We start from the raw sequence: 19,718 nt of genomic DNA on the forward strand, positions 1-19,718 counted from the left end.
TTTTTCTGGATTGGGACCATTCAGTTTGAATATTTACAGCATAATGCTATATGAGACCTAGACCATATCACTAACTAATGGGGGAGGAAGCCGTTCATTTCCTGGCTTGCATGATCCCTCCCTCCTCCCTTGCTTGGTCATTAGGTCAGGATGCTAGTGCCTTTGTAAGTGAAGTCTGTTCTTTCCTAGTTTCTAGGATTCTTAACCACAGTTTAATCCTGGTTAAGAATCCCACTACCTGGGCAGAAATGGGGCTCAGTTAGTAAAGGTGTCCATATATGGACATCATGATTTTAGTAGAAACCTCTTCTTTCAATATCAATATTGGGCGTGCATGATTTAACATGGCAAAGAGCCAGTTTTGTATCTGTGTTGACTGAGGGTTTTTTTGTTTTTGTTTTGTAATATCTAAATTAAGCCTGAGAGAGAGAGGGGAGCACATTAGAGTTTCTCCTAGCTTGGCGTGGCCATGGAATGTTTTTTCTGATAACCAGTTTTGTTATGAGCACTGGCACGCCCACTCCACCTCATTTCCCATTGTAATGGCACCTAACAGTGAATTCAGTGATCATTTTATGCTTCTGCAGCTTGTGGGATTTCATTTCTGAAGCTTTGCATAATTACAGAGGTAAAAGCAGCATTCTTTTAAAAGTGAAATACTATAAATATACATGCATAGTATCGGGCCTTCTCTGTCACTGCTCCACTACTATGGAACCAACTTCCTGAGGAAGTGAGGGCCCTAAGATGTTTAGATCAATTTCGTAGGGCCTGTAAGACCCACCTTTTCAGGATGGCCTTCAACTAGTGACAGAATCAATGACAAAGCTAGGCATGCTGCTGGAAATGTTTTAATGTCCTATTCTTAGAAGTCTACCAAATCTAATGTTATAACGCCATGTTGTTATGTTATGTTAATTTTAATAATTTATAACTGTTTTAACCATGTTTTATAATGTAAAACCGATGTAGTGTTTATTTTATGTTGTGAGCCGCCCTGAGCCCGCTCCGGCGGGGAGGGCGGGATAGAAATAAAAAATTATTATTATTATATATTATATAGCATGGACAGCTCCCTAGAGGTCTACATTTAAGACAATTTTGCTATTTGTCACCAGAGATTTTGTACTGAGTCTAGTAGCTACAGTTATAACAAAGGCCCTCTAATGGAATACTTCAGCAAACAAGCCTGGACTAGTACCAAAGATACAAAAGTCACCCAAGAGCGTCTTGTGGTTTGGGTTGTCAATTTGGTTAAGGTGTGGCCTATTTTAGTTCGCTGTGGTTGCCTTCCCACTGTGCCAATGCAAAATGTATCTCTGTGTGGCTAAGTACAATAAGCATAGTCTGAAGTGGAACTATTTGGCTCCCACCAGGGAATCATCCACATTGGTAAACTGTAATTCTGTCCCTATAAACAGTACAGACCTATAACTTTATAGGGGTTGCAAAGGCAGAAAAAGATTTGTTTCCTGACAGATAGTAATGCAGGACTTGCCTCTAAACAGCAAGGTATGATGTCATTTCCCAGGTCATTCCTACTGCCAGTGAAGAACAGCTCCTGCTGGTGGAGTTAGTCCGTTCAATCAGTGTTATGAGAACAGAGACCGTTATGCAAACAGTGAAAGAAGTTTTAAAGCAGCCGCCAGCAATAGCTAAGGACAAGGTAATCAGCCAATTTTGATTGCTCAAGTTTACACTGGGTAGCCTGTTGTGGGTAGGCAAAAGTAACTTTATTTGAATGTTTTGGGATGAAACTGGAAAGCTTGCTATTTTTTGATAGCTCTGAATCTAAAAAAACCAACCAAGAATATTGCCAAGAATAACAGCAATCTTTCTGTAAATGGATTGAGATGCAAGCATAGCTCCTGTAGCTTTTTATAACCAGCAACAGAGCCTTCAGCTCAAGGCAGAGGCTAAGTTCAAATATTTCATTAAAACCCTAAGGATAGCCATATTTAAGCAGTGTGACATGTGATTACAGCAACCTCTACAATAGCTCATCAAATAATCCTACCTGATTTTAATAGGATATGTATAATTATTTTGTTTCCTCATTTTTGGTTTTAAAACTACTTGTCTTTCTTGTTTAATGTTTTTTTTAATATTTCTAGAAGCATCTGTCACTGGAAGTCTGCATGTTGCAGTTTTTCTTTGCATACATTCAGAGGTAAGATCTCCTTCAGTGTCATCAAATGCAGTACAAAAATAATGAAGATAGCAGCATTGAGTAGCATGTCCATTGTGGAAGAGGAGCTGAAATCTAAGTCTAGATGTTGAAAATTCACTTTTTACCATGAAATTAGACATAAGAACATAAGCGAAGCCATGTTTGATCAGGCCAATGGCTCATCCAGTCCAACACTCTGGGTCACACAGCAGCCAAAAAAAACCCCAAGTGCCATCAAGAGGTCCACCAGTGGGGCCAGAAGCCCTTCCACTGTGTGCCCTACCCCACAGCACAAGAATACAGAGCATCACTGTCCCAGACAGAGAATTCCAACAATAAGTTGTGGCTAATAGCCACTGATGGTCCTCTGCTCCATATGCTTATCCATTCCCCTCTTGAAGCTGTCTATGCTTGTAGCCACCACCACCTACTGTGGCAGTAAATTCCACATGTTAATCACCCTTTGGGTGAAGAAGTACTTCCTTTTATCAGTTCTAACCCGACTTCTCAGCAATTTCATTGAATGCCCACAAGTTCTTGTATTGTGAGAAAGGGAGAAAAGTACTTCTTTCTCTACTTCCTCCATCCCATGCATAATCTTGTAAAACCTCTAGCATGTCATCCTGCAGTTGACGTATCTCCAAGCTAAAGAGCCCCAAGTGTTTTAATCTTTCTTCATAGGGAAAGTGTTCCATCCCTTTAATCATTCTAGTTGCCCTTTTCTGCACTTTTTCCAATACTCTCACAGTAGCTTGAAACCTCACAAAAAAATTTTCAGTGACTTTTGTAGTTCTGTACGTTAAGTGTACCACGTGCTGGGACATTAAATTAACTTTTTAAAAAAACACAAATTTTCTTTTCTAGCTTTATACCATTTGTTTGACAGTATACCACAAGACCAAAAAACACTATAATGACAGGCTTTTGAGAACTATCTGAGGTTTCCTTTTGTGACCCTCTCTTTTCTTGTAGAATCCCAGTGTCCAACCTAGTAGACAGTTGGGCCTCACTTCTGCTTCTTCTGAAGGATTCTGTTCAGCTTGGCCTTCCAGCTCCGGGGCAATTTCTTATACTTGGGTAGGTGAGCCATTCTATTTGCATGAGCCCTGTGTTCCTTGGAATCATGGCTAGGGGTGTGCACTTGGTATAAATCGAGCTGAATAAATACCCCAAAAAACCTTATTGGTATCTTTCAGGTATTAATTCAGCCAAATACAGATTCATAGTTCTGTATTTGGATTAATTAATTAATACCTGAAGGTATCATAGATCTGTATTCAGCTACCACTATAGCTAAGCTGAAAAAAGCCATTTTTTTTTGTTTGCCTTTTATTCAGTTGACAACTGTTCTGCAAGCCAGTCCCAGTTAAGGTGGTGCTGGAGCTGGCTGGCTCTTCTTGCCCAAGCTGCAATGAGGAGCCAGCCTGGGATTGGAGGGGGTGGTGGAAGCTCCCTGCCACATGCAGATCCTGGGCGCAGCTTCTCCTGGCTCATAGTTTAAATCACTGTGCAGGAAAAGCTTCTCAGCTAGGGGGCTGGCTGGTTCCTCTTGCATCTCAGTTTAAACCAAGATGCAAGAAGAGCTGGCCCAGAATTGGCCATGGTGGTAGGATAATTGACTGCAATGGTTCCCATAAAATATAATGCAGTTGAAAAATTTGGTAATCCCAAATATTTCCCAAATCCCAATATCATACTGGGATTCAAAAACATCAGGAAATATGGATATTTTCTGGTTTCAGTATACCCAGATCTGAAAAATACTGATTTTTTTTGTGCACACCTCTAATCAGGACCAAACATTATATGAAAAAGAGTGTGATAGATCCTGTTAATTCATTCCACAAGTGATAGAGCCTTCTACCAGAGGAGGACATTTCAGTGGAGAGAGGCTCTGCTCTTAATGGAATGATCCATAAGATGTGATTCAATCAGTCCTGAAATAACTCTTGATAAGTAGCTCTTATGATACTGGAAGAAATGTTGATATCTGGTTGTACCACTTTATATTTGGAAAGCTTTTAATCTTCCTTAATAATCTGTTCACCAAAGCTGGAATCACAGATGTTTTAAACCTCTTTCACTGAAATCTAGCTTGGCCTGGTTCATGGCTTTGTTGCATTTTAACATTCCATATGAGTATTTATGGTGGTATCTTAGCTGGGTGATTTCTCTCAACAATAAGTAGCATGTTTTGCAAGCAGTCTGGACATTACATATATATGAGCCATAGTAATTCAAATTGATTTCAGATTAACTTTTCTCATTATATTAAAGTTATCATCTGTTCTTAAACTTCAGTGAGTACATAGTGGGGAGGGGGGAGAATCTAAAAAAATTAATATGGGCCTTCTGCATATACATTGGAACTTTGTGGAGATGTCTTCAAAACCACCTCAAAGTTGGGCTTAACCCTATAGAATGGCCTCCAATAGAACATGAGAAACTTTAGTTAAAATGGGGAATCAGACAAATTCTGTCATGGATACAGTAGCTCTTAGGTATATTTGTGAGCCTCTTTTAAATATTTGCTGTTGCTTTCTATTTTTTTACCTTACTTTCCCTAATTTATGCAACATTTAATATTAAATTTTTCTTCTTTTAAAGTGTTTTAAATGAATTTATCATGAAAAACCCCACTTTGGATAATAAGAAGGACCAAAGAGATCTTCAGGTAAGGAACTGTATCCTCAGGTATTTGTGTTACACTACCTTTTATAAATTGAAATAACCTGTCCATCATATTTTTTAGTGATGTTGTTTCTGTTATGGCAACTCTTACACACAGAACCTGTGTTTTAAGAGAAATTGGGGCAGGAGGGTTAATGGTATCCTAGCGCTAGTTTGTTCATTGTATGTTACACAATATTTCAGAAAAGATACGTAATTATGCAGGAGGGAGATCTTCATCTGTTCCTTCCTCCTTAGCCCACAACTGCTGCTGTTCCAGGGACGGGGAAATAGACTGTCTCTTAGAGCCTCGGTTCCTCACCCCTTTTCTTCCCAGAGTTCCTTTGCCATTATGGCTCCTGTTTTGCGGAAGAAAGTAAATAGAACTGGTGATAGTTTCACTTCCTTTTATTTTGTCTTTTTTATCTTGAATGCAAAGGCATGAAGTAGAGGCTGTGTGGTGCACCTTGTAATAAACCAGTCAAGGGAAGAAATTCTTCCCTTCCTTTCGCCCCTGTTACTTCACAAACAAGCTTTTAAATTTCACCTCATTTATCCTGGAAACCTGTAGTGGGACTCCCTCTGAGTTTCAACTTCAGAAATTCCATAGCAGCTACTTGGATTTTGAAAGAGGTATTGGGATACACACCATCACCAAGAGCATCACAAGTCAAACCTTGAACAACGTGACATGTTAGCACTTCATGCCTGAAAGGATTACAAAGCAGTGGTGATAAAAGATCCTAAAATCACTGCAAATCAGCCACATAGAAAACAGGTGTGACATTTGGGAGGAAAGACATTGGGAAAGTGACGGTTTGGGATATATGTGTGTATGTGCATGTATACACATGCATGCACTGTACCGTTGTGTCTTTTGCAAGTACCATAAATAGTCTCTCCTGTGAAACTTGTATGCCTAAAGAAAGTTAAATTCATTTAAGTTCTTTATCATAGTGTTGTTTTTGTGTTTTATCTGTGGTAAATTAATTGTTGACGTTTATGGTTGTTGTACCCTGCTCTGAGCCTGCTATGCAGAGAGAGTGGGTTAAAAATTGAATTAAATAAATAATAAATATGTAAACCACTTCATTAAAAACTCATTCATTTAACTTCACTGATGCCAGATACCTTTATGTGTGTTTAACCTCTCAAGAGAGAGCTTTGTTGACATCATTCATTGTCCTTGTAGAAATTTTTTCAGCAGATATTGCTGAAAACTGATTTCTTCTTCTCTTATATGCAAGAATCTTTCCATGGTTTGTGGTGTTTTTCTTCAATCAGGATGTAACCCACAAGATAGTGGACGCCATTGGGGCAATTGCTGGCTCATCCTTGGAACAGACAACATGGCTAAGACGAAATCTAGAAGTGAAGCCTTCCCCCAAGATAATGGTTGATGGAAACAATTTAGAGTCTGATGTTGAAGGTGACCTCCCCCTCCATCCAGAATTATAAATTATTTTTGTTGATTTTTGCTGCGTAGTGGTAATCCTCTTATTTAATTTCTGTTCCACAATCCAGCTAAAACTATACACATTTGAGTTCAGATCCCTAGCTAGGTGAGCTGTCAAATGGGCCCTGCATAGTTGATTTCCCTCCCTGATTTGGTAACTGGTGCAAAGTTTCACTCAGGTGGGATCCAACAAGTGGAATAAGCTTGTAGATAGGAATGTGCCTCTTCAGACTCCAGGAGAAAAATGGCCCTTTAGAATGCTCACTGCATTTAGAATTCTAGCACGGGAAAGAAGAGACTAGACTAGAATCTTTTTCCCTGATGCCTGTGTGTTATTTACAGATAGGTGCTATTTTTTAGTATCCCCAATGTCAGCTATACTTGCTTTCTGATCTGTGTATATGCCATACTGGAGTAAGCTCAAAGAAGCAGAAGTTCTCCTTCCCCCAAAAGCAGCAGATTATCAGCACATCTTAAAATTCTAAAATGGCTGTTCCACATGGGACCAGAGCAGCTATGCACAAAATGTTTTTCTGACATTCCTGATTGGTTTTATAATAATTACATGTGGAAGCCTGTGAAACCTGTAGGGGTGAAATCCCACTTCCTGCATGCATTGCCATCCAGTGCAACTCCTTCAGATCCCAGCCACAGCAGCGGTGGTGTCTACAAGCTGCTCTGAACCTGGAGGGGCTGCTGGGCTCTGCTGCCACCATGACTGGGCTTGGAGCAGCTGCCAGGCTCCAGCACCAGTGGGCTTGCAGTGGCGGCCAGGCTCTGCCACCAGTGAGCTTGGAGCAGCTCTCAGACTCCACTCCCACCAAAACTGAGCTTGCAGCGGCTTCCAAGTTCCACTGCGACACAGCCAGGCCTGCCAGCAGCTCTCAAACTCCACCCCTCCATGGCCTAGCCCCGAGCAGATTCCAGGCTCTACCACTGCTGCTGGGCTCAGAGCAGCTCCTGGGCTCTGCTGCTATGGCCAGTCTTGCTAGTGGCTTCCACGCTCTGTCGGTGCCACCACTGGGCCCTTCTTTAGCTGATCAACAGCAAGTGCATTATCTGTGCACTGTTTTTGTGTATGTTACTGCTATGGCAGCTGATAGCACAATAAAGATTTTGTGAATGTTTTAACAGAGCCATAAGCACACCTTGTCAGTAAAATAATTGTACATCTGAAAGCTATTGTTTTTTACTTGAGCTTAACACTCAGGGGGGAATGCACTATGTAGTCAAATGCAAATACCCAGTCATGGACTGGGGAAATGCAGGTTCAGATCTCCCCTCTGCCACAAATCTCTCTGGATGGCCCTGGGCAATTCACTCACCCACTCAGCCTAACCCAGTTCACAGAGTTGTTGTGAGGGATTAATTGGAGGAAAGGAGAACTACCATCACTGGAAAAAGAAATGAAAAATGGAACGGATGGGACTGATCAGGCAAATTTCTTTCTCTCTTGACTAAACACGACAGGTACTTGGGTAAATGTGATAGAATTTGATCTTGAGAATACATTCCAGTGCTGGCATATTTGATAATATTGTAATTTTTGAAATGTGCTGTTTCTAAAATATGGCATAACAGATATTGTCACAAAGTTCACAAGTTCTGGATAGATTTTTCCTCTTCATTTTTTTTAATTTCATTTTTATTTAGATATGTTGTCTCCGGCTATGGAAACCTCAAGTATAACTCCGTCAGTATATAGTGTTCATGCCCTAACATTGCTTTCTGAGGTAAACACTCCTTTAAGCAGCTTTCGAACAGCATTCTCTTTATTATGTAAGGATACACAGGGCAGAAAAATGAAAGATACCTACTAAGTGTTTTGATAGCAAATGAGCACTGAGGACCAGAATTGCCTCCTGCTGAGGAGCTGTGCCCTTAACCTATAAGGTCATACATTTGTTGCTGAAGTTTATACTTTGCTTGTTGGATTTTGCCTTTTCTTTTCTTGATATAGTTTGTAATGTTAGCTCTTTGGACAGATGGAGAGCATGTCTCTGAAAAGACATGAGATAGAAATGTGGGAGCTAAGAGTATAGGGGGGGGTTATACATTTTATTTCCTTTGGCTTGTGTGAAATAGTGCTAACTGAGTGAAGTTCATTTTTCCTCAGAAGCACTCATTACATTTGAAGAGCAATGGATATTCTCTGCTGCGGAATTTGAGTTATAAGCTTTTCATGTTTGTCTGTTCAATCTTTAACTATGAATAAAGATTCTGAGGAGGATCCCCCATTCTGCTAATGGTAGAGCCTTCCACTAGCTAATTGGTGGGGAAGGCTACATCGTTAGTTGAAGTCAACTTCACTGGAACATCACCTTCAATGGAAATCAGTGCCAGTACCATGAATTCAGTCAGTATATAACTATTGTTGACCACCATTGACAAGACAATAAGTGGAATCATTCTCACCATGTGTCATATACCTAGACTTTGCCTAATTAAAACAGTCCTTTTGTTTAGATAAGAGGTGGATATTTGAAAGAGCCTGTTAGTTAGAAATTAAACATTATTCAACAGTCAGCATAGGTGAGATCTGGACAATCATCCTTTTAAATAAGATTCTTTAAAATATTTAAACATTGTTTTAAATAACACTCCTAGACTGTTAACTCTTTAATTTGTGAAGGATTTTTAACATTCTTTTTCAGGTTTTGGCACATCTTTTGGATATGGTTTTCTACAGTGATGAAAAGGAAAGAGTTATTCCGCTCCTTGTAAATATAATGCACTATGTTGTGCCTTATCTTCGTAATCACAGGTACCCCCTATATTTCAGACTTGGTTCAGAGCTCAATGCACTTAGAATAGATGGCTCAATCAGTTTGTAAAGCAACCCAAAAATTTCATTTCCATTTCTAACCAGGAAGATCTAATATAATGTTGCTTCTGAAGTTACTTGTAGTTTAGAGTGTTGGGCTGGGATCGGAGACTGAGGTTCAAATATCTGCTCTGGCCTTGACCCAGTCACACGTTCTCAGCCTAACCTATCTTACAGGTATCCTATGTGGATGAAATGGAAGAAAGGAAAATAGTGTAAGCCATTTTGGATCCCCACTGAGGAGAAAGGCAGGGTATAAATGAAGTAAATAAATAAATATACTGTGCACATTGTAATAGAATTCAATACTCTGAAGTAGTTTTTAGGAGGGAAACATGCTCTGCTGTTTATCTGTTGGTTGACTGGAATAAGGTTTGCTTTCTTATTCAGTAACTTTCCTTGTTAAAAGAAATATTCATCCCATACTATGTCTCACATTTATTTTTCCAGAGGTGCTTGAATGAATATGGCGCATGTCGTACAAGATAGAATCTAAATGCTTCCCTTAATGCCTTAGTTATCAGAGGTGTTCTAAGAGCAGATGCCCAGGTTCAAAGAATCAAGTATGTGTGGGGACAGTGTGATTGCGTACATATGGAAGAAAGGTTGATGGTTTTCACTTCCAGCAGAGGTCAAGGGGATGGAAAAGTCCAGTGTGTTCCACGTGTGGCCCAAATAATTTGGAGTTAATTTGAATTTGATGTGTTTGCTGCTGTTTGGGGGATTTTAGCAAGAATTGTAAAGTTTCATTATTTTAAATCATTTCACATCTGGTTGGTTTCCATTTCTCAGTGCCCATAATGCGCCCAGTTACCGAGCCTGCGTTCAGCTCTTGAGCAGTCTGAGTGGCTATCAGTACACAAGGAGAGCGTGGAAAAAGGAAGCATTTGACCTTTTTATGGACGCCAGCTTCTTTCAGATGGATGCTTCCTGTGTTAATCAGTAAGATTTCTTGTTATTTGTACCTGTGACAATCTGGCTTAAAAGTCCAGTGACTGACACTTTCTAGATGACATGATGCTGCCATTGATTCATCCCACCATTTGGTTGCACCTTCTCCCCTATTTTGGATTCAGCCGCCCACCATTCTGCAGACTTTGCCCTTCATGAGTCTGTCTCCTCATAGCCAACCACCTGACTTCCTTACAAAACTTGTTTAACCCATTAAACCTTCCCCATCCTGCATGCACATGTTTTCTAGGTTGTCATTGGTAGCTTGAATGATGTAGCTGAACAATTCTAGATTGGGTCCTGCAGAAGAGATTCACACATGCAGGAAGGGAAGCAGTTTTTCCCCTGCCATGGGAGACCTTCAACCACCCCTCTAGCTGCTCCTGAAGGTCCTTCATCTCTTAGGAGCAGAATTTGGGGAGCATTTGGGACTGCAGTGGAAGAAGGGCAGTAAGAACATCACATTCCATGAACAGAATTTAGATGGGAACCAGCCCACTAAGTCCAGGATCAGGGTGGCTCATAAAAAGGACAAATCTCTGGGGTTGAGCCAAACCAATATTTTCTGTTCCTTGTCCAGCCAAGCTCCACCCCCAGCTTCTTCAGTCTGTGGTTTCTGGAGCAGCAGCAGGGTACTAACATACGTCCTGAAGTTGCTTTTTCTGAGGTGCCCCATTATCACCTTGCCATTTACAACTTTGGCTCTTTCTCTGTGACTTCAAGCTAAAGACAATTTGGCTCTGCAAAATAATTTAGTGTAAATGATAGCAGAAATGTCATGCTTTTCTTATGACACTTATGTTTTTTCCTCTCTTTTAGCTGGAGAGCAATTATGGATAATTTGATGACCCATGACAAAACCACATTTAGGGATTTGATGAGTGAGTGCTGACTTGTCACTTTGTGTGTAAGATTTTAAAATGTAATATATATATTTTGAAAATGATTCCGGTTGTTCAGCTAATGGACTGCAAAAGTTGGGGGTTAGGAGTGTGCATTTGGATCTACCTGATCCAAAAATTTACCCAAATAAAACCTTATTGGTATTTTGGTGTATATTTCAGCATCCCAAACATATCCAAGATTTTTTGGAAGAAACAAAAAAAATCTCCCCAAAATCCCAGATATATTTGGGATTACTGGCAACCCCCCCCAAAAAACAGCAGATTGCTCCTGCTTCTTAGATGTTTTCAGGCTTTCTTTTGCAGTCCTTTCAAACAGGTGGTGTTTAAAGGTTCTGCAGAAGACAGCCTGCGAAACAGCAAAGCTGGGGAGGGGGGGAACTCTCCCCATTGGCTCAACTGGGGCTCTTTTGGGCAGTTTGGTTTAAACCACACTGCCCAAAAGAGCCCCAGCTGAGCCACCTCTCTGCTGTTTTTTGCGGCTCTGTATTTTTTGGTCCAGGTCTATTGGACCCCCCAAAAAATCAAGGATTTCTGAAAAATCTCAGATCCAAATACTTTACCAGTATTGGGATCTGGGTTTTTTCAGGAATCCCAGAATTTTTTGGGGGGCCCAACAGACTCAAACTGAAAAATACTGAGGGAAAAAAATTGCACACCCATATTGGGGATTTTACTTTTAGCATACAGGTCTAATGCATAAATCAGCTCTGGTGAGAATTGTAGTGATGGCCATTTGTTCCATGGCTATCTGTCTTGGGACAAGGAACAAGGGAGGTTACAGGAGCATAGACATGATAAAGCCCTGTAGCAGATCATGGAATGACTTGGAATGAAAATGTGGTGAATTAATTTTGATTTTAAAGGTCTGTTTTGCTTTTTTTTAAAATGTCTTGTTGGAGGTAGAGAAACCAGATTTATTCATCCTCACACAACAAGAATTTATTGTATCGTTTTAAAGAACTGTATTAAAAGTAATTAAATCAGCTGGAAGTCCAAAGGCAGTGCTAAGTCCTCAAGTACTGTGCAGACCAAAAATATTAGATTGTCAGTGTACCCACCATGCTCATTGTATTGACAGAAATAGGAGCTTCCTCAGAATAACTCAGAAATGCACACAACTATTACTATTTACTCAGTTACTTGTTTCTTGTATGATCATTGTAGTGTTGAATTTACACTACAATGATCATATTGAATTTACATATATTCAAGGTGATAGAATCTGTTCATTGACCAAATGCATTTTGGTTATAGTGGACTAGATCCTACCTCTCTGCTCAGTCAGTCAAATACTGAGTCTTCCTTCGATGTGAGAAGTCTTCCTACAAAGGAAATGTGTCTTCTTTTAGAGGAAGATTCTTTCCACCAGAGGAAAGCTTGATTGAAGTAGTAGAATCCACTTGAATCAAATAGCATAAACAGTACTCTTAATCCACAATCCTCTCCTAACTAAAAAAATGTTCATTATTGCACATTTTCTCCTTTTAGCCCGCGTGGCTGTAGCTCAGAGCAGCTCGCTCAATTTATTTGCAAATCGAGATGTGGAACTGGAACAGCGAGCCATGCTCCTCAAGAGGCTAGCCTTTGCCATTTTTAGCAGTGAAGTGGACCAATACCAGAAGTATCTTCCAGATATACAAGGTATGGAAAGACTTTATCATTGTAACAGAGGAAACATTGCAGTACGTGTGACATTAACTGTTATTGTTTTGTCCCTTGACACACACTATGGACTGCTTACTTGAAATATATATGTGTGTGTATGTGTGTGTGTGTGTGTGTATATATATATATATATATATATATATATATATATATATATATATATATATATTTGGCCACTGTGTGACACAGAGTGTTGGACTGGATGGGCCATTGCCTGATCTAACATGGCTTCTCTTATGTTCTTATGTTCTTAAATCCTAAGACAACATTTGGAGATTGGGGTATAAATCTTTAAAATAAGCATATGTAATTTGTCTGTTCACAGACATTTAAATGAGATTAGTTTAGATTAAAAATACCCTGTTGCTTCTGCTTTGGATAAACACTAAACATAGGTTGTCTTTTCTCATTGATAGCATTCCAGTTGATTAGCTTTTACAGAGAATACTTCCTACTGTGGTCTCCTTACCATGTGAGCTGTTAATGAAGTCTCTCCCATTTCTAGACACACATACCTATCATTCAACTGACATGGTCCAAAAAAGTGTCACATACAAATGTCATCAGTATATATACATAGAACTTTGCTCTGTTATTTAGTTGCTTGAGAATCTTGGAATGAAAAACCCAGTTACCCCATTGTCCTAAAACAGTAGATTGTATCTCTTGCATCATAAGCTTTGACATCAAAGTAACAGACCCAACAGAACCTGTTACTCTCGCAAGTGAGCCAGCTGGCCCTGGACAACAAAGACCCACTGTGACATCTAAGACCAAAAATAGCTGCTAAGAAATAATTTAAGGGCTCACTTGACTTTAGAAAATGAGGATAGTGGACTTTCTTTGGAGGTCATTCCCAACATAACCAGACTTTTAAAAAGGAACATTTTGGGGGAAAGTATAAGCCAAAGTGACATGTATAGCCTGAGCCTTTTCAGTATTCCACTTCCACTGAACCTCCCAGTGGAAACTCCCCTAAAAACCCATCTCCCTGCAGCTTGCAAGGCCTCGGCTTGCAAGGCCTTGGCAACAGTGCTCCTCAAAGACTGCCACTTGAAGAAAAAACTAGCCACCATTTTTTTCCCGTGTGTGATCTTGTCTGGGTTGTGGGCATGGCCTGCTTGACTAATCAGCAGAAAGGGTTAATGAGTACCGTTAAATAGCTCATCCATCAAGATGCAGCAATTGTAAGCAGTGCTTTTCTTATTACAAAGTTTCCTTTAACTCAGGCCTGTGGATTTCAGCAGTTATGAGATTTGCTCTCTGCCTGTACTAGTTTAACAGATTATTTAAATATTGATTCTATATCTGACCTACACGTTGTTTGGAAAGAGAGGAGGGGAGGTTCCCTCAGATGTAGATTTCAGCAGTTATGAGATTTGTCTCTCTGCCTGTACTAGTTTAACAGATCAGAGGAAAACTGGAGAGGTGCATAGAATAGCAAGTTTTCTCAGTGCATCTGAAAGTTTCAGCTACATTTTTTCCCCAAGCTTTTTAAATTTTGTTTTTTCAAGTTTTTATTTCAAGTTTTTTTTATTTTGTAAAGTTGGGTAACTTAATCCTCATTATGACTAAATTATTTAAATATTGATTCTATATCTGACCTACCTGTTGTTTGGAAAGAGAAGAGGGGAGGTTCCCTCAGATGTTACTGCATTTGAGGGTAATTCTTTTAATTCCCTGATGTGGTATCATCACCATACCATCACCATACCATAGACCTTTATTGGCATTAAACCCTAATGTGGTAAATAGCACTTGCACCAGGTTTGCTAGTGTCCATCATCTTCTGGCATCCTATTCGGATCTTTCACAAGTAATTCTCTAAATTAGGGATGCAGGGGACATGTTATGAAGTTTCACAAAGACTTATCTATTTGCATAAAGGAATGGGGGGGGGAATTATGCAGTGATACTTACATTAACATCAGTTTTGTTCTATCAAAGGTTTTAATGGATCTCTGTCACTTACGAGTTTCACTGGTGACATCTTCTCCCTTAAATGAATGCTTTGATGGAGAGGCTACACTTATAAGCAGTGCTTTGGACTGAGAGATCTTTCTTGACTTTCTGTTTCAGAAAGGCTGGTAGAAAGTCTCCGCTTGCCACAGGTGCCCACCCTTCACTCCCAAGTGTTCCTGTTTTTCAGAGTCTTGCTTTTAAGAATGTCTCCACAACATCTTACCTCACTTTGGCCCACTATGATCACAGAATTGGTGAGTATCACTCTGCATTTGTTGTCTGGAGCACTTACAGGGGTATCATTTAGAAATGATGATTGCAGGCAGCCATGGCTGTGGTCAAATTATAAAAAAACCCCAAAGTCATGATTTTTTAAATTAAGGCCTGTCAAAGTATCACAAATCATCTTCTTGTATGAGTCATCATGAACATTCAAACAGTAAGAGCAAGAATCCTGTAGCGCCTTAATAATTAGTGGCAGGGTAGGAGCTTTTGTGAGTATCTCTTTTTTTGTATTTTTATGTGCATGTGAGTTTGTGTTTGTGGCAACCTCTGGCACCTGTAAGTCATGGCAACCTCTGACGACTGACCCCTGCTGGGGGCTTAGAGGATATTTAGAGAGGTGGCTGAATAAAACCTGCCCCAACTTCTGGCTCTGGTACTCCAAGGAGGTCTCCTGTCCAAGTACTTGCCAGAGCCGACCCTGCTTAGCTTCTAAGCTCTGATGAGATCAGGCTTGCCTGGGCTATCCAGATCAGGACTTCCCTGTCACAAATGTTATTAGTTTTTAAGGTGCTATGGGACTCTTGCTCTTTTCTACTGCTATAGATGGACTAATACAGCTACCCATCCTGATCAATCAGTCATGAGTTCCCAAAGTTCTATGATGTTGACTGATAGCATGAAGGCTGGAGAGAGTAAAGTTCATGGAGTTGTCTCAAAGAAGTAGCTCCAGTCACCATTTATGGCAAATAAAACCAGGGTGTGGGCTTTATATTTTGTGCTTTCTTTTTATATCCACTTGCCTTTATGGAATAGGAAGATGAGTTAAGGTAGTTAGCAGGTACTTTTGAGCAATGAACACTGCATTATAAGTACCATTGCCAGTACTGTAGCTATGACATTCTTGTCTCACCAACATCTCTGGGTACTCTTAAACAAATCTCTGCCTTGTGAATACCTGATATGGATGCTGATGAGTCTCTAGGCTGCTCCTCTCAGTTCTTTCCTATACTATGACAGCAGCCTAAGAGGTGACTGTTAATGAAAGAGTCAGCTTCCATTTCTCTGTCAGGTGGATTCTTGATAGGCTGGCTTTAGCTGTATTTCCTTTGATCTTGGGAACAAAGGAAGGGTTTAAAATTAGGCCCACTTATGAAAAATGATTTTAAAATACAATGTTTTGACATCCAGGTTCAGGTATTTTTACTGATGGAACAGGAACTCACAGCTGATGAAGATATCTCCAGGTAAGGGCAATTTCCATTTGCTTGTTTATTGGCTTGTCCAGTAGTTTTCTGGCTTGAGCTACAGGTTCCTTTTATCAGAGACTGTTTAGCAAGATATCTGTCTTGCTTCTCCACAGTCCTCTTTGTTCCTCATCAAACAGTCACTGCACCCTGGCTCTGCATCCCATCTGTGAGAACATGGCTGAACATGTCCAGTCTGACTTCAGAAAGTTGTGTGTGTGTGCGCGTGTGTGTGGAGGCTGGAGATCTCTCTCATCCTGCCTTTGCTGTGATCCAGAGCTCCAAGAAGGAAGAGGAGCAGTTTTGCTTGATTTTGAGGGGCAGGGCTTTATGTATAAAAGTGTCTTGCTTCTTCATTGTATTTAGGGTCTCAAGGCTGAGAAAACTGGCTTGTGAGTTGCCAGTCCTATCACTCATTTTTAGATGCCATCCTCACCACACCCACTGTTGGCTGGTCAATACATTTTATGTGATCATATTTTAGCACATCTGCAAGGCTGCCTGGGTATTTCTTTACCACTGTGGCAAGCCATGGCCTGCATCAAATGTCACCACTGCCCACATCTCTTTAACATAGCCACTTTCCAAAGTGCCATGAATACAGGTATAGACAATTTGAAATGTGCTGAAATGTTGTGGGTCTGAGAAGAAGGAATAAGCCAAATAAGGTGATCTAAATTTGTAAGCACTATTAAGCAAAATTATCCAGAAAGAATCTAGAGTTACTGAGAGCTTTGCTAAAGTAAGTACTTCTGCGGAGTGCTTAGGAGGATAATGTAAAATACTTCCATCATGCACAGTTAGCTTTAGATTAAAGGGAAACTTCTCCAAGCATTTTTGCATTGATTTATGAAGTGTAGACTTGACTGTTAAATCAGTGAAATAAAGTGATCCATTATTTAGCAATAACTTGCAAATTCTAATTTTAGAACTTCAGGCCCATCTGTGGCTGGCCTGGAAACCACATACACAGGAGGCAATGGATTCTCAACATCCTATAACAGCCAGAGATGGTTAAACCTTTATTTATCAGCTTGTAAATTTCTGGATCTGGCCCTGGCATTGCCCTCTGAAAATCTTCCTCAGTTTCAGATGTAAGTAGCTGAAACAGTAGAATTCCAGATGTATGCGCTGAAAATTTCCTTCACTGTAAGAAAACTGCCATATTTACTGAGATGCTGTTCCGGGGGGGGGGGGGTGCTCTCTCCTTCTCAGTGTTCTAGTGACAGTAAGACAACAGCACAGGGAGGCACAGCCCCCAGCCCCAAGGGGGGACCATTTTTTAACAGGTCCTAGCAGAGATTGGGCTGCTGCAAAAGAACATGGTGTTAGCAAGTGGATTATGATAGTGATCAATAAAGAGTTCTGAGCTGTCTCACAAACAGGGTGTTTCTACAGCAGGGGAGGACATAAACTATGCCACAAGCTTTCCTGGGTTCTGGCTATTGATCATTTTATTACCAGCAAGTTAGAGACGTGCATATTTAGATTCCTTTTAAAACACAAATTGGTTTAATATAAATATCCCCGGGCCATTTGGAATAGCTGCAAATGATGGGAAGGTTTCAGCTGCAGTGTTTACCTATTTAAACTTTTAACAGGTATCGTTGGGCATTTATTCCAGAAGTTTCAGATGACTCAGGGTTGGAAGTTCGAAGGCAAGGCACCCACCAAAGGGAATTCAAACCATATGTGGTACGATTAGCAAAACTGCTACGAAAAAGAGCAAAGGTATTGCGTATATTTCTACCTCTGTGGAATCACATTCAGTATTGTTTGCATCAGTGATTCAGTTTGGCCATAATCCAGCAGGAGAAAATGTATATGTAAATGGGTACTGTTGTTTTCTGTTGTAATTTTTACTAAATTGGAAGTGGAATAACTAGTTAGATGGTGCCTATTTAGAAGGGGTATATAGCTGTTTAATCCTTTTTTTATTCCATTACATTGTGGAATTCTACTGTTGCCCACTTGTGGTGGTTTCTGTACAAAAGTCAAACAGCACCCCGTGGAAGGACCAGGAGAAAAGCCTGCTGCAAGTTCAGTTAAAGAGAACAGGTTTATGGGCAAGTTTAATTTCTTCCAGTTGTCATATCATGCTTCTAGGTGGTAGAAGGTGTTCTGGCTACTGGATAGATTTCTAAGCTTTCAGCAACTGGAAGGGGGTGTGCTGAACTCAACCCTCAGGCTTCTTAATGAGGAAAGACTTCCTGGCCAAATGTAGCATTGAAATGTGCTTTTTCCTTGTACTTATCACAGAAGAATCCAGAAGAGGACAGCTCAGGGAAAACACTCCATTGGGACCCTGGTCACTTGCTCCTGACCACCTGTGCCATCCGCAGCATTGAGCAGCTTCTGCCTTTCTTCAATGTCCTGAGCCAAGTTTTTAATAGCAAAATCACCAGCAGGAGCGCTGTCCATTCGGGGAGCCCCATGTTTCACCCCACCTCATTTCCCAACAAGGACATCAAAATGGAGAACCAGAAGACATTCTCCAGCAAAGCAAGACAGAAAATTGAAGAGATGATAGAGAAGGACTTTCTGGAAGGTGTCATAAAGACGTAAGGCGTCAAAAGCAAAATGTTCATCTTAAATGTAAGGTATTTTCAGCTGAAACCACTCCATCCTTCCAGAGTGTATAGTTTCCTTTTTTTCATACTTTGTATGTAATGTAAACTTCAGGATGTATTTAATTTAAATCTCTGTAAATAAGTTCTGGATGTGGCCTGAATCAAGTTCAAATATCATTGGCTCATATTGATTATGGTGCCTAATATTTATGGTACATTTTGTTTTTTTGTCATCTTGAGTTCTGTTGTTCAGAAAATTGACAATACAAGCTGCACACTTTTTTTGAAGTTGTGTCAAGGCTTCTTTGTTTAGTAGACAACTACTTTTCTTAAACAGGGGGAGTGTGGAGGAGTAGTGTGTTAATTAATGATGCAGCAACTTAAATTCTTCTCTTATTTGTATATGCCCCTAGGGCCCAAACAATCACTCCTCTTACCATTTCCGCTGTGGGCATGTTGCAGATATAGCATAGCCACAGTGCCTGAAAGATTCCAAAGGGACTGGACCTTACAGTCTTCTTTCTGTCTGCAAGTTGTATGTGCCCCTTACTGGCCTGCAGAGGAAGAATACGCTACCAGGCCTTCCCTTAGGGCATGGCCTGCATGGAAGTGTACAGTTGGGGGACCTAAATCTTCACTTCTCATCCAGCCAGGCCTTAAGCATGTACTGGAGGTCAACCCCTGAATATGCTACTGTTGTTCCCAAATAACAAAAGCGATATTTAAAAGTATATACTACATACTACAGAATATGGTATTTTTGCCTACAAAGGCCCCAGATACATTGGATATTATAATAATATATAAGGACCATATTAACTCAGCAGTCACAGATTTTGGTAAGTTGTCCTTGTTTTGTAGAACGTGAAAAGTAGTAGAGGTTTTGACCACCAGCACAGACTATGTTGAGGAGTGCGGGGCAGGGATGTACAAAGGGTGGCAACTAATGAAGAGCAATGCAACTTAGCTCAACAACAGCCAGCCCAGTGGGGCTCTCCACGAGCAACAAGACTGAATATTCAAAGGCCAAGCATAGTACAAAGAGTTAGAAAGGTTTACGGCAGAACTTTTCTAAA

General features: G+C 40.3%; 1 protein-coding gene across 4 annotated transcripts in view; it reads left to right on the forward strand.

The window, feature by feature from the left end:
- Window positions 1-18,930, forward strand: part of DOP1A (DOP1 leucine zipper like protein A) — an 88,656-nt gene extending 69,726 nt beyond the window's left edge. For all 4 annotated transcript variants that reach the window (XM_060236531.1, XM_060236547.1, XM_060236542.1 and 1 more), the window contains 15 exons: window positions 1,532-1,666; window positions 2,115-2,170; window positions 3,143-3,247; window positions 4,778-4,844; window positions 6,125-6,269; window positions 7,950-8,029; window positions 8,951-9,060; window positions 9,913-10,062; window positions 10,891-10,952; window positions 12,465-12,617; window positions 14,721-14,857; window positions 16,017-16,072; window positions 17,002-17,166; window positions 17,674-17,803; window positions 18,332-18,930. In XM_060236531.1, coding sequence (XP_060092514.1) covers window positions 1,532-1,666; window positions 2,115-2,170; window positions 3,143-3,247; window positions 4,778-4,844; window positions 6,125-6,269; window positions 7,950-8,029; window positions 8,951-9,060; window positions 9,913-10,062; window positions 10,891-10,952; window positions 12,465-12,617; window positions 14,721-14,857; window positions 16,017-16,072; window positions 17,002-17,166; window positions 17,674-17,803; window positions 18,332-18,637 — 1,857 coding nt within the window. In that variant the 3' untranslated portion in view covers window positions 18,638-18,930. The remainder of the gene's footprint in view (window positions 1-1,531; window positions 1,667-2,114; window positions 2,171-3,142; window positions 3,248-4,777; window positions 4,845-6,124; window positions 6,270-7,949; window positions 8,030-8,950; window positions 9,061-9,912; window positions 10,063-10,890; window positions 10,953-12,464; window positions 12,618-14,720; window positions 14,858-16,016; window positions 16,073-17,001; window positions 17,167-17,673; window positions 17,804-18,331) is intronic.
- The last annotated feature ends 788 nt before the right edge of the window (window positions 18,931-19,718 follow it).

Source organism: Heteronotia binoei, chromosome 1, assembly GCF_032191835.1.
Source record: "Heteronotia binoei isolate CCM8104 ecotype False Entrance Well chromosome 1, APGP_CSIRO_Hbin_v1, whole genome shotgun sequence".
Lineage (NCBI taxonomy): Eukaryota > Metazoa > Chordata > Lepidosauria > Squamata > Gekkonidae > Heteronotia > Heteronotia binoei.